Consider the following 12,440-nt stretch of genomic DNA (forward strand, 5'->3'; position numbering starts at 1 on the left):
AGGAAATAAACATGATCAAAAAGAGACTACTACAGTTCAGGCAACTTAAACAAAAATGTGTAAATAGAAATAAAGTGGAAAATGTTCTACTTGGTGATATTCAAGTACGAAGTGCGGATGCACGACTGGCTGCAACCGTCGTATTTGCAGGTGCTTCAAAAGGGACAAACAGTGTGGCCCTGGTTGCAGGTGTAAAAACTGCACAAATACAGCAGGAATTTACAATGTCCGCACTGTACCTGATGATATTCTAGAGTTTGAAGAAATGAATGTGTCTGTAATTGAGGACTATGAAGTAGAAATCGAGGAAGAAGAGGTGGAGTACGATCTTACAGAAAATGATGTAATTGAATTATCTGGTGGGAATGATGAAGGTCACATTGAAACAACGTACAACTCTGATTGTGACGATGATTAGATATCTGGCTGTCACTGGCTGCTACTTTCAATTTATTCTCTCATCTACGTATTCATGGCAATAATTTGTCCTCATGGTTCTAATTTGCAACGTTTGCAAAGAATTTACACGTATGCTTCTACGTTACAGTGGCATAGTATGATACAAACCCCCATGATTCACAGTATTACATCGTACGCGTGTGTACTGTGGTGTTCTATATACGCCTATGGTCGATCCCACAATACAATGACAGGTGCATTTCAACACTGCCCCAAATGCAAGGCCACTGACGAAAAATCTTAAAATTTCGCACAGTGCTGTCAAAACGATGTAACTAAAAAATGTTAAATCGGCAATTCCGTTCAAGGTCAGTAAGTTGTCATTTTGGTCCTCCGCATATCATGTGTCGGATGTGACCTTCGATCAGAACATCCACACCGTAAATAAGACAGCGTGCATATTGGATTTTCTTCGCTTTATTTTCACATATTTCAAAAACCATGAGAGAGCTAAACATCAACAGTGAATATTTACCTTGGTATTTTGCCCCGAACAGCAATAATTTAGCAGTGCAAGCGGAAAAAACGATGCTTCCGGGATTCGCATGTTTGTGTGGACCGCCATTGATGATTTGACCTTTGCGGGGGGTCGATTCGCAAAGGATATTATGCAAATTAGAGGGGTAGCTCCAAGACTGATATATTTCATGCAAGAAGTAATTTTTGTTCATCGATTGACAAACAGATATCCAGTCATTGGTGACTGAGGTTTCCGGTCTTTCCCTCTGATGAAAAAAATAAACCATAAATTCCAACAATCTTACTCACAGGGACTGAGAAATTCAATTATTAGGGTATTTGTGCATCTATACTACATGCAAAAAAGTCTCATAATCCTGCTTTGGACCATTATTGAACAGTTCATCATAGCACATCCAGTAGGGTAAAATAATTTCGACTAAACTCAAAACAAGTGTGACCCAAACAGCGCCACCATGTGGTGACTCAGAACTCATATGTACATCATTTAACCTGAGAAGCAACGTACTACTGTCAATGTATGTTTATCTGAATCTTTTCAATTTTAGGCTACGGGTGCTGCCAATGATGCTGCAAAATATGAAAATAATAATCCTCATACTCTATATCTGATTTTCAAGATTGCATTATTGAAGAATGATAACAAAATTGGTAAGTAATAGTTTACATAATTTTTTATTGTTTTCTTGCTGAAAAAAAGCACTTTTTCAGTCAAAATTAAATATTGTTCTTATTGAAGTCAGTGTATTGAGAAGATGTAGTGTCTGTCAACGCTTGTCAATTTATTAAGAATAGTCACATGAGTCCAATAATCACAGTTTTGCCTTTCTGGAAAAGGAACTGGAAAAAAAATCTCTGTTAAAATACAGTAAAGAAAGTAAAACAGAAATGCTGATATTATAATTGAGTATTACAGCAATTAAATGACTAATGTATATCCAGTGCTTATGCAAAGAGGGGTTTTGGAAAATTTGAAATTGATTATTGACCTGCAGGAGCTCTGCTGCTGTCCAATTGTGGCTGCAAGCATAGCTGATCCAGGGCGAACCATTGTTAAATGATGTTTGCGGATTTTTGTACCGAAGTCCAGCCTACTAGCTTTAGCAGAAAGCTTAGTATTACTGTGTTGTATTCACTGACAATAAATTGTTTCAACTTGTCACATCAGCTGTAGATGCCTTGCAGAAGCTTTGCATGCTAGGGAAGCCCACTAGTAGTCAGAATGAGGATATTAAAGCTGGAGATTACACGGATAATTACAGTATTCATGGTTTTATTAGCTTAGCTGCACAGTTAGCCTTTGAAGTAGGTTTGAAGAGCAGTTCACTTGTCCTGAGGTGATAGTATTGTTGATAAAATTTGAAAACCACTGTTTGAAATATTTTCCTACAAGTATGATTCCATTCACTTCAAAAATAATATTGTTCCTCTGTAAAGTTATTTATCAACCCTTTGATTGCTGTGATTTTTCCTGCCAAAAACGTGTCACATTTTATCAAATTTTATGAATTCTCTGTAATATTTTTATAATTTTGGACCAGATGGACATAACTTTTTATTTGCTCGAATTTTTGACCAAAATTTTTGTAAAAATCGAGAAAAAAGTGTTTAGATGTGTAGTTGTTGGTGTTTATTTATAGAGGCAACAACATTTACTTTTGACACTCAAAGTATTAATCAATTTGTTGCATGTGTAATCAATGTTCAATTTATTATGTGAAAAACTGAATAATTTTTTGTATAGTGTTAATAATGTGGAAGATTTTTGTGACTTTTATGCATGGCTTTTATTTTTAAAGCTTTATTTTACCCCAATGTTTTCGTGATTTGATGATATATTTTTGTTAGCATGCACATAGCATAACACGAAAGACTAAATATTTTGAACGAGGGCTACTACAATACCTGCTTTTGAAATGTGAAGTTACAGATTGAACATCAGTATGACTGTCTTTCACAGAAAAGTAATCGTGAAGTTGCAGTAGAAGCCTTACAAGGTTTGGTTGAGTATTCTGTCAATGATACACAGATCCTGACAGCTCTCAGATGTCTGATTAGACTCAAACTCACCCGCATGGACACCCAAGATGACCCAAGGTTGGTGGTTGCTTTTTTCCAGGCAACTGGAAAGACTAGTCCTGCAATTGTGGTGTGCTAGCTTACGTGTATTGATAATTGATTGTGTTCTTCAGGTGTGATTCTATGGCAATATAATTTTCCCAAGAATCTTAATTGATTTGCAAAGTACACATTAGGCCACAGTATGTAAATTCTTTGTACATTGAAAATTCTGAAAGGTAGGTGAGCATGTGGTCAAAAAGACACTTTCAGAAATTTAAGACAAGAAAATACATGTCATCATATTTGAGTCTTCTCATATAACCTAATCATATGGAAGTGTTTTGTTGCAATGTAAAAGTCAAGAGACTTGTGACAGAATATTGTTGAAATTGGAAAATTGCGAGAAAATGTGTTTTTCTGTAAAAACTTAAAACGTGAATACAGGTTCAAAACAAATAATTTACTTAGACTGGCCATAGAAGGATCTGAATGAATTGTGTTTTATATTTTGTTTTCTTTTATAGAAATGAGAAAAGCAGTGTTCTAGGAGATATCAAGACAGGTAATATTTCTCTTCCTTTGAAATGTTTAACCCTTTCACCACGATGGTTTAGCCCAAACCTTTTGTTATCAATGGTGATTGTGGACCTGTTTACAGGGCACGGGATGAACAGGTTAAAATGCCTGTGAGGATAATAAAATCATGTCAAACGCAATGATTCAAAGTTTGAAATAGTTAAAAAACCAGAATACTTTGTACCACATACTACTTTCTGTTTACTATGTTTATTTTTTTATTTAAGAACCTTTTATTTATTGTTTATTTACACATTTGTCTTTATCTTTATTATATTGACAGCGTATCTGAAACTTCACAGTGTCAAGGAAGAGGGGCTGATGAACGGAGACAACATTCAACAAGAGTCAATGTGGTTTATGAAAATAGGTAATGTTTTGAGATCCTGTCTTTGTAGTTTTGGAGTGAATGTCTAGATGATGAACAGAGCATGTTACAATGAGGGTTCGTCTGGTTTATGAAAATAGGTAATGCGCAAATCCCTTCAGAAAGTGTTCACTAGTAGTGTTCTATGAGAAATGAGCAGGGCTAAAGAGCCAAGCTTTTTTTAAAGAATCTCGGAAAATATATTATATTCAGGTGTAGAGAGGGCAGCAATGCATTTCAGTGTGTCCACCCCATACAACACTGATGTTAAAAATTCCCCTACATTACCTTTATGATGGAAATCAAATAATAATGTTTTTCTTATTGCCAGTCTTTGTGCCATGATTGTGTCATGTTGGGTTTTAAAAAACTGCAAGTCTGCCTGTATCACTCCTTTCGTCACTAAGGAGAAAATCTGTTATATTTTCAAATCTTAGACCTTGTTTGTGCAAAAGGATCTTGGTTGCACACCAACTTACAGAATTGAGATTTACTTGATGGCTTTTAAATATTACTTTTTGACTTTCAGGTGTTTATAAAAATTGTAGCTTACCTCTAGCCAATGCCATATGTAATTCAAGTATACATGTGCTACATATACATGTAATTTATCAGCACATTTACTGTTTATATCAAATATATTATGTCACTGGCATTGCATATCACAAAAATGTTGCTAAATTCAGTTCTCTTGTCTGTCAACCAGTGAAAGGCCTAGTTAACAAATGTATTTCTCCCATTGAACAGCTTGGAACATCGGTCTTCAAAGTGTTGATTCAAGCTACAACATGCATGAGTTTTTCCACTATTGCTGCAAGGTAAGTAAGAGAGTGTCACCCCACATTCCTGGCCGCTGGGAGTGCGGGATCGACAGTGTTGGAAAAATCGATCCCACACTCTCAGAAACCGTCCCACACTCTGCAGTAAATATTACACGAGTTCTGATTTGATGATATACAGTCTGTTTGTTCCCACGCGCAAAATATTATCTAATGGCACGACGAGTAACACACGGACCAGAACTACAAAGTAAGCAGGTCACGATTTTGGATAATGTTGTATGTGTCCAATGTGAATTTAAAGCATTTTGTGGTCATGTGAGAAAAAGAATCTCAAACACCAAGGACCTGGGATCAGATTTCTCATACTCGTCGGGATATTTTGTCTCACACTCACCTGCGGCTCGTGTGAGACAAAATATCCCCAACTCGTGTGAGAAATCTGATCCCAGGTCCTTGGGGGTGTGAGATTCTATTAGTCACCCCACTGTGATTATAGGTACTCTAAAAACCATGAGTTACATATGGCAACGTTACATGTACGGCATTCCAACCATACCATACGATGTCAATGTACAGGTGTATTCTTGTGTACTATATTGTGTAATTTCATCACATCAAGATTATTCTGTTTTTACCAGTTACCAGAGATCCATATCTTTTCCACGCTGGAAGTCAGACAAGAGCATAATGCTGTGTTGCTACATGTATTATGTAGTAACTCTGCACATATAGGTTCTATAAGTGGATGGTGTATGTACCAAAGTTACAAGTAGTTGGCCTGTAGGAAACGATTTGTTCTGACAGATTTCTCTTATAAAAAACATACTATACACTTTTCTGACAGCACTGTCAATTATTTATCTTAAAAGAGACTCAAACAAAAAGTCTATAGATACAAAAAAGTTAACCTTTGAGTAATTTTATAAACTTGTTATCTAGCAATAACAGTTTCTGATCAGTTTATTACACATTTACAGCTATGGGGGTTTTAAGATTCCTTATGAGATGTAATCATCACATTACATTTGCAGAACTTCATCTAGTGCTTCTGGGTATTTCTATTTTCTACTCTACAGTTTGCAAATCTGTTTCCAGTGGACACTGAAAACTTAGTGAAACAGAAGACGTGCAGATTAATGGCAGCCGCGTCTTGTCTACAAATGGCCAAGGATGTAGACAGTGCTGAAGAAAAAGTATGAAAAAAATGTTGTCACAGATATGATTAAGTAAATTGTCAAACGTTTAAATGTAAACAAAAATACCTGATACTTTTAAGTTTTGCTGCATGACTTATCAACCCTTTCAAACTAAATTTAATAATAGTGGCCATAGCTTTATTTACATAAACAATTTTGCCACCTTCTATGAAAAAGTCAATAATTAGCAGCTTTGCTTTTTCCTGATCCTTCCTAGCACTGAAGCAAGGACCCTTCATATCTGAGAATGATATCATGTTTTGAGTTGGTAGTCAATTTAGACAATACAAACATGTTGTGACATTCTAGTCAAGTTAGACTGTACAAACACTGTATAAGTAATTCCCAGTTCTGGTAATGTTGATAAATGTAGGAGAAAAAAATAATTCAATGCACACCAGCTGGAAATTCACACCTTAGCCTGTTCACCCCAGTTCCCTGTAAACAAGTCCACAATCACCATTGATAACAATGGGTTTGGGCCAAACCATTGTAGTGAAGGGGTTGAACCGCATCAATAGATATACCTTCAATGCTTCAGGCCTTTGGTGTTTGATTGTAGCTGTTTAGGAAATGGTAGTTTGAAAGATGTGAATAGCCTGAAATCCTCTCTTTTGCATTGTGCTTCCTTTAGGATAGAAGCTTTCATCTTGCTCTGAGCCATATTGAAGAGTGCAGGCAAATTTGTAGTCAGCTTCAAGAACAAGGAAATATTTCTGATTCAAACACTGGTATGTGAATCTCATAATTTCTAGAAGAAAGGTTAAAGTCTTCAGGCTGTAAGGCCAAGTCAAGGCCAAGTGTAAGGTCTTTGGTTTACATCGCCTTATGGGTCGATTTTTGGTTTCCATTGAAAAAAACAGGACTTTACTGCATAACTTTTTCACCTACAAATCTTTGTTTACAAATTTTGTAAAATGTAAAACTTGTGTGCCTGTGGAATGTCTCATTGATGTGTAAATTATGGAGGTTTATGTTTTTATTCTTTAATGGACACTCACTCAATATGGAAACAATCAAATGTGTGTGTTTTTGAATCACTTACCTGCCTACATATCAAAATTTTGAGTGGACACAAAACGAAGAATATTCCAAAATATTGAATGGACCCAAAATAAAGAATATTTCAAAATTTGGAATGGATGCAGAACAAATAATTTAATTACTCTGGATTAATCCTACAATTTTTGCTAGTTGGAAATATTTTAAAAATTTGAATGTATTGAAACTCTTCCATTGATCCCAGAGATGGAGTGTTGTTCCTCAGTCTAGGTATACTGTAGATGCCACTAACAACTGCATTAGGTGGATTGTGATGGACATTGTCTTGCTTTTTTGGCATTAGGTAGAGTCTCAAAAACATCTCTGTATGTATAAGATATATATGGTACTACTATTATGCATCCATTGCAAATGATATCATGTCTTGTCAAAAACTATTTCAATTAAATAAAGGTATCAAATGATATTTTGTAAAACCATAGCTAGTTCATGTGTGGACAAGTTTAAATAGTTTATCTAGTCAAAAAGAGTGGTGTTCGTGAAACTCCATGAATGTACAGATTCGTCTGTAATACAGTAAGATGTGTACAATTCAACATTGAACATACTTGCACAGCAAAATTTGACCATTCACTGATTGGACTTCATAAAATCAAAGTTATGTGATTAGCAGCTCCAGAGGAGTTACTCATGTTTCAAGTACTGTTATTCCTATGTTATTCTGTAGCAAACCAACAAGACACCACTTTAATACTGCTGATACTGTATGAATTTGAAGCCTATGCAAGATTGGGAAGGACGGATAAACTGACTACACTCTTGGATAAAGCATTATCGCTGCCATTTGCTGAACCCAAGACATTTGAGACACTAGCAGGTATGGCATTTTACAAATGTAATGTACATGTACGTGTGTATGTTTGCACATTCTGAAGTAATTTTTGATATAATTTTCAGGCTGTAATAAGATGAATTATCTCATAATAGTATGTGGCAATTATTTTTAGTTTTAAAATCAGGAGAAAGGATTCCATTGTTATTCTGTTGTGTATGCTTTAGCAACTTCAGAAATAAAAACAAAAGGGTTAGGATCAGTAGCGTTGTCAAAGTTGGTGGCGCCCTGACATCAAACTGAACTTTCTTGGAAACTCATAAATTTCACTATCTGTGCTATTCTCTCAACATCAGGGGTCTTTTGTTCAAACAAGTTCTTATGTGTAATGTTAGTAGACCAATTTTGATTTTCCTATGTAAATGAGAAACAGGTTTGACTTGTTCAGAAATACTGTAATATATATACCATTGTTATGCTGATATGATACAGTGAGATTGAAGATTTTTTAAAAAAAATACCAGCCCACTTTACAAACCCTTTATATGCGTTTTCAGGTCTGGCCATGGAACCATCATTAAAACACAAGTCTGTCTGTACAAGAGCATTAAAAGTGGCCATTAAGAAACTCATGCAGATGAAATCACCAGACTACAACAAGCTGAGGTGAGCTTTGCTACTGTCAGCTCAAAGCTGGTGTATTTTCTTCCCTGAAAATTGAAGAAAAGTTTCCGGTACAGCATGAAAATCAGTACTGCTTATAAATGGCATGTGGATTTCTAAACCTCTGGCTGTCTTTACACAAAGCCCCATTCACAGGAACAAAACTGAAGCTTGACTTTGTAAGAATAGTATAATGATACAGAAAAAGTTTTTCAACAGATGGGCTACAGAGATAAATTGACAGACAATGGATATGTTTGCCAATTTGGTTCTGAATATTCCAGCTAGTCGCATTGGCATTTTGACCCTTTCACCACTATAGCCTAGCCCAAACCGATTGTTATCAATTGTGATTGTGGACCTGTTCATACAGAATCAGGGGTGAACAAGGTAGAACTACTGACACTTTACATCCAGGTCACTGAGTGTGTTTCATTTATTCACAGCAAGACATTTCACAGTTTGATACAGCTTTCATTTGAAGGCAGTGGTAGCAATACTGAAGAGACATGGCTGTACTATGGTGACGTTCTGGACATCATTCAGAATAAAGCAAAGGTATTATTTTTATCAGAGACTTTCAAGTGAAAAAATTAACCATGAATTCACTGCTGTCGAGAATAAATACCATTCTTTTGAAGGATGTAAGCTGGTTACCGATATACAAGAAAATGAACACCAGTATGTTTATTTTCTTATGTTTTGACTTTTACTTTCGTAAATTTCATATACACGTTTAAGTACAAATGTAATCTTGAGTACAAATTTTGAAATAAAGCTAAGGTATTATTAATTTGGACCTGGTTATCATCACATTCTGCTCAATGACTGTGTGTTCACTATTCATTTATGTCACCATATAACAGGTATGTTTATTTATTTATGTTTGTGTTGACATTTGCCTCCAGGAACAATATCCAGAGATGGAAATTCTATGGTTAATGACCAAAGCTTGGAATTGTGGGATACATCAGTATGGGTAGGTTGTCATCAGGAGTAAAGTTTTGAAAATGCTAACAATTCATTGTCAGAAACTATTGTCCAATGTGAAAAAGTTTGGAAATTGTAGTCTATCAAAGCCCACTTAGAAGGGACTTATATTTCTACAGATCAGTTCAGATAATATTCATGGTATTTTCCTTTAATTTTTGTTATTTATGATATTTTTCCAGTTCATGTCAGTACACAGACGCAGAAAAGTGGTGTAGCTTAGCAATCAATCTTCTGAAACACCTGACAACATTGAAATCCAATTATGAAACACAGGTATGTGGGTCTTCTGTAGTATTGGTCATTTTTGCTGATTTCCAATTGTCCACTTGAAGGTTACAAAATTGTCTTTCAGTAGTTTGTGGTTGATGTCATTTTGAAACAGAACTCTTAATAGTTGCAAGACTCTCCTACAGGCAATACTGGCATATAGACCCTATACTAAATGTTCCAATCTCTTTGACTTTGTGGAAAGCACTCTCACATAACATAAACTGTAACCATGGTTCTGAATATTAATGCGTTTGTTAGGAAAAGGGGAGAAATGCAGTTTTTGTTTAAAATCATAAATGTAAGGCGAGTCAGTAAGACCTAACTGAAGGCAACTAACGTGCGGAATAAAGTAATTTTCCATAATTAATACTGTATTGTAAACTCATTTGGTTCTTTCAACTTGAATTCTCTGTATTATTGATGATTTGTAAATTACTAATGATATATTGATTAGCACATTTATATTATAGTATTCCGACTCTTGTTTTTACAGTACATATTTTAACTGTGTTATTTTGTAGATGAGTGTTGTGTACTCAGAGATACTTGACAAACTCCATGAGAGATGTGGACCTCAAACAGCAGTTGGACAAAATAACTTATGATAGGGAAGATGGTGGTATGCAGTGATGTTGGAAGGACTTTGAATAGGAACTTCACCTGCTATTCTTCATATTTTCCTGTCACTTTTCCAAGCACAAGGAAATTGAAGTACCAATATTTGTATAGGAAATATTTTCTGTAAGACTGGACATAATTGTCTTTGCATTGAAAGGACCAGTATTAACATTTTTTCAAGATTTTGCCAAGTTGTTTTGTTCCAAAGCAACTGCAGTAGGTTTGGGCTATAATTTACTCAGTTATGCATTATGTGTACCCAGTGATAAAGCTTTTTCATTGGGGGTTGGGGAGGTGATGATAGTACTATAATCAATAACATAAGTGAGAGAGGAATGTTTTAAAGCAAGGAGTTGTTGAGGTTGAAAACCTTCAACAGATTGTTGTTATCCTACATATTACAGGTAAATCTACAAGCTTTGTCAGCTTACAGTATTTTTAATTATGAATGATTTACAAATTTAATGGACAGTTGTACCACAAACATTATACAAAACTTAGTGTTCACCATAAATGAAAGATTTTTGATACTTTAATAATTTTTGTGCCTAACCTTAACGATTTTCCATAAATAACCAGATATTGTATGGCATTTTGGTATGTTACTGAGTATTTTTAACTAGCCATTGATGACTTTGCTTGACTTCAATGTTTTCTTACGGATACTGTCTCTAACCGTTCAACTTTTCAGAACCAACTTGTAAATATGAAACAATAAAAGATTTCAGAACAATTGCTGAGTCCTGTCATAGCAGACTGATAAATAATGTACGAGTGTAGCATGTAGTGTGTCAGAGAGGATGTGTAGGAAGAAACTCTGTAGTTTTTAGGTCTCAGTAAACTTTTTGTTTTTATCGCAAGGCCAGAAAAAAGAAAGGTTTTGTTTCCTATCCTTGCTGCCATTTACAAGCATGTCCACCTTTTTTCACTTGAAAAAATGTAAATGACAGTGTACTTATATGCAAGGCAGAAACTGTAACATTGTTAGCTGCAAGATCACATGCACATTTCACATTTCTGAACATTAAAGTTATCACCTGTTTGTTTTCATGTTGGAAGTTAAAACAAAGCATCATTTTTGTACCAGACCTAAGCTGAGAAACAAACCTATCAGTGTTTTAGCCTAACCTTGTTTTCCTCACATGTTGGTGATAGTATTAAAATCTACAGGAATTCAGAAAATAAACATCCTAAGCTGAACAAAATTTTGGCACTTTTTTACAACTTTTGTTTGCATATCTTGATTTTCTTCAAGCTAAAATGTTTTTGAATGATTTCTTAAATTTTACCCTTTAACCACCATGGTTTGGCCCAAACCAATCATTGTCAATGGTGATTGTGGACCTGTTTACAGGGAATTAGGGGTGAACAGGTTAAGTGAAGGTTGCAAGAATATCTGGGGATATTCATAGAATTTGTAATTCAATGTTTGTTCATAAAAGGCGTTACTCTCCAGAGGAAAATATGAAATGGTTGTGTGTTCCATTATGCAGTGCAGTTTTCACCTGATCTATAGTTTTAGTTTAGTGATCACTCTGATTGTACCGATGGATTTCAAAAATTATGCCGTAATATTTCTCATCAAGGAAAGTTTAACTTTTCCAGCTTCATAAGTGGTCTGAGCCCATCTTAGTAGTCACACATTGAGTTGAGAAAAAAGACATATTTACCAGTAAAACCACAAAACAATACTTGAAACCATTTTCTTTTCCCAAGAAGTGCACAATATTACTAATATTACTAATTAGTTAAAAGTCCAGCCAGTGTCAGTCATACATGATATCTACAGGCATCATGTACAATCATAATATAATCACTTGAAGTTTAAGACTTATCTTAAAAGTAACAACGTAAGATTGTGCCTCCATTCAACACAAAGCACACTGTTTGAGGCATCTTTTTTATGGCCTATGGTTAAAGTAGCACATGTAATTGTTGTATGACAATAAATGCTTTGGTTGAAAAGGATATTCAGTTTAAAAGTCAAAGGACTGATGATTGACAAGACAACGTAGTCACTCAGTAGCTGGCTGTCACCGGGAGATTCAACCACAGGGAACTCTAACTGAGTAACTGAAGAAGTAAATAAAAAATAAAAAACAGAAAAAAACAGCCGTAAAAGAAAAAAACAAGTAAGCAAA

General features: G+C 35.1%; 1 protein-coding gene across 1 annotated transcript in view; it reads left to right on the forward strand.

The window, feature by feature from the left end:
* Positions 1-11,027, forward strand: part of LOC139148002 (testis-expressed protein 11-like) — a 45,152-nt gene extending 34,125 nt beyond the window's left edge. Inside the window, exons 18-31 of the mRNA XM_070719258.1 lie at positions 1,488-1,590; positions 2,108-2,244; positions 2,900-3,036; positions 3,525-3,562; positions 3,860-3,946; positions 4,691-4,761; positions 5,802-5,918; positions 6,556-6,652; positions 7,651-7,800; positions 8,313-8,421; positions 8,865-8,976; positions 9,327-9,397; positions 9,591-9,684; positions 10,203-11,027. Of these exons, the coding sequence (XP_070575359.1) occupies positions 1,488-1,590; positions 2,108-2,244; positions 2,900-3,036; positions 3,525-3,562; positions 3,860-3,946; positions 4,691-4,761; positions 5,802-5,918; positions 6,556-6,652; positions 7,651-7,800; positions 8,313-8,421; positions 8,865-8,976; positions 9,327-9,397; positions 9,591-9,684; positions 10,203-10,286 (1,407 nt within the window). The 3' untranslated portion in view covers positions 10,287-11,027. The remainder of the gene's footprint in view (positions 1-1,487; positions 1,591-2,107; positions 2,245-2,899; positions 3,037-3,524; positions 3,563-3,859; positions 3,947-4,690; positions 4,762-5,801; positions 5,919-6,555; positions 6,653-7,650; positions 7,801-8,312; positions 8,422-8,864; positions 8,977-9,326; positions 9,398-9,590; positions 9,685-10,202) is intronic.
* Positions 11,028-12,440: the final 1,413 nt, after the last annotated feature.

The sequence above is a fragment of the Ptychodera flava genome, chromosome 13, assembly GCF_041260155.1.
Source record: "Ptychodera flava strain L36383 chromosome 13, AS_Pfla_20210202, whole genome shotgun sequence".
NCBI classification, from domain to species: domain Eukaryota; kingdom Metazoa; phylum Hemichordata; class Enteropneusta; family Ptychoderidae; genus Ptychodera; species Ptychodera flava.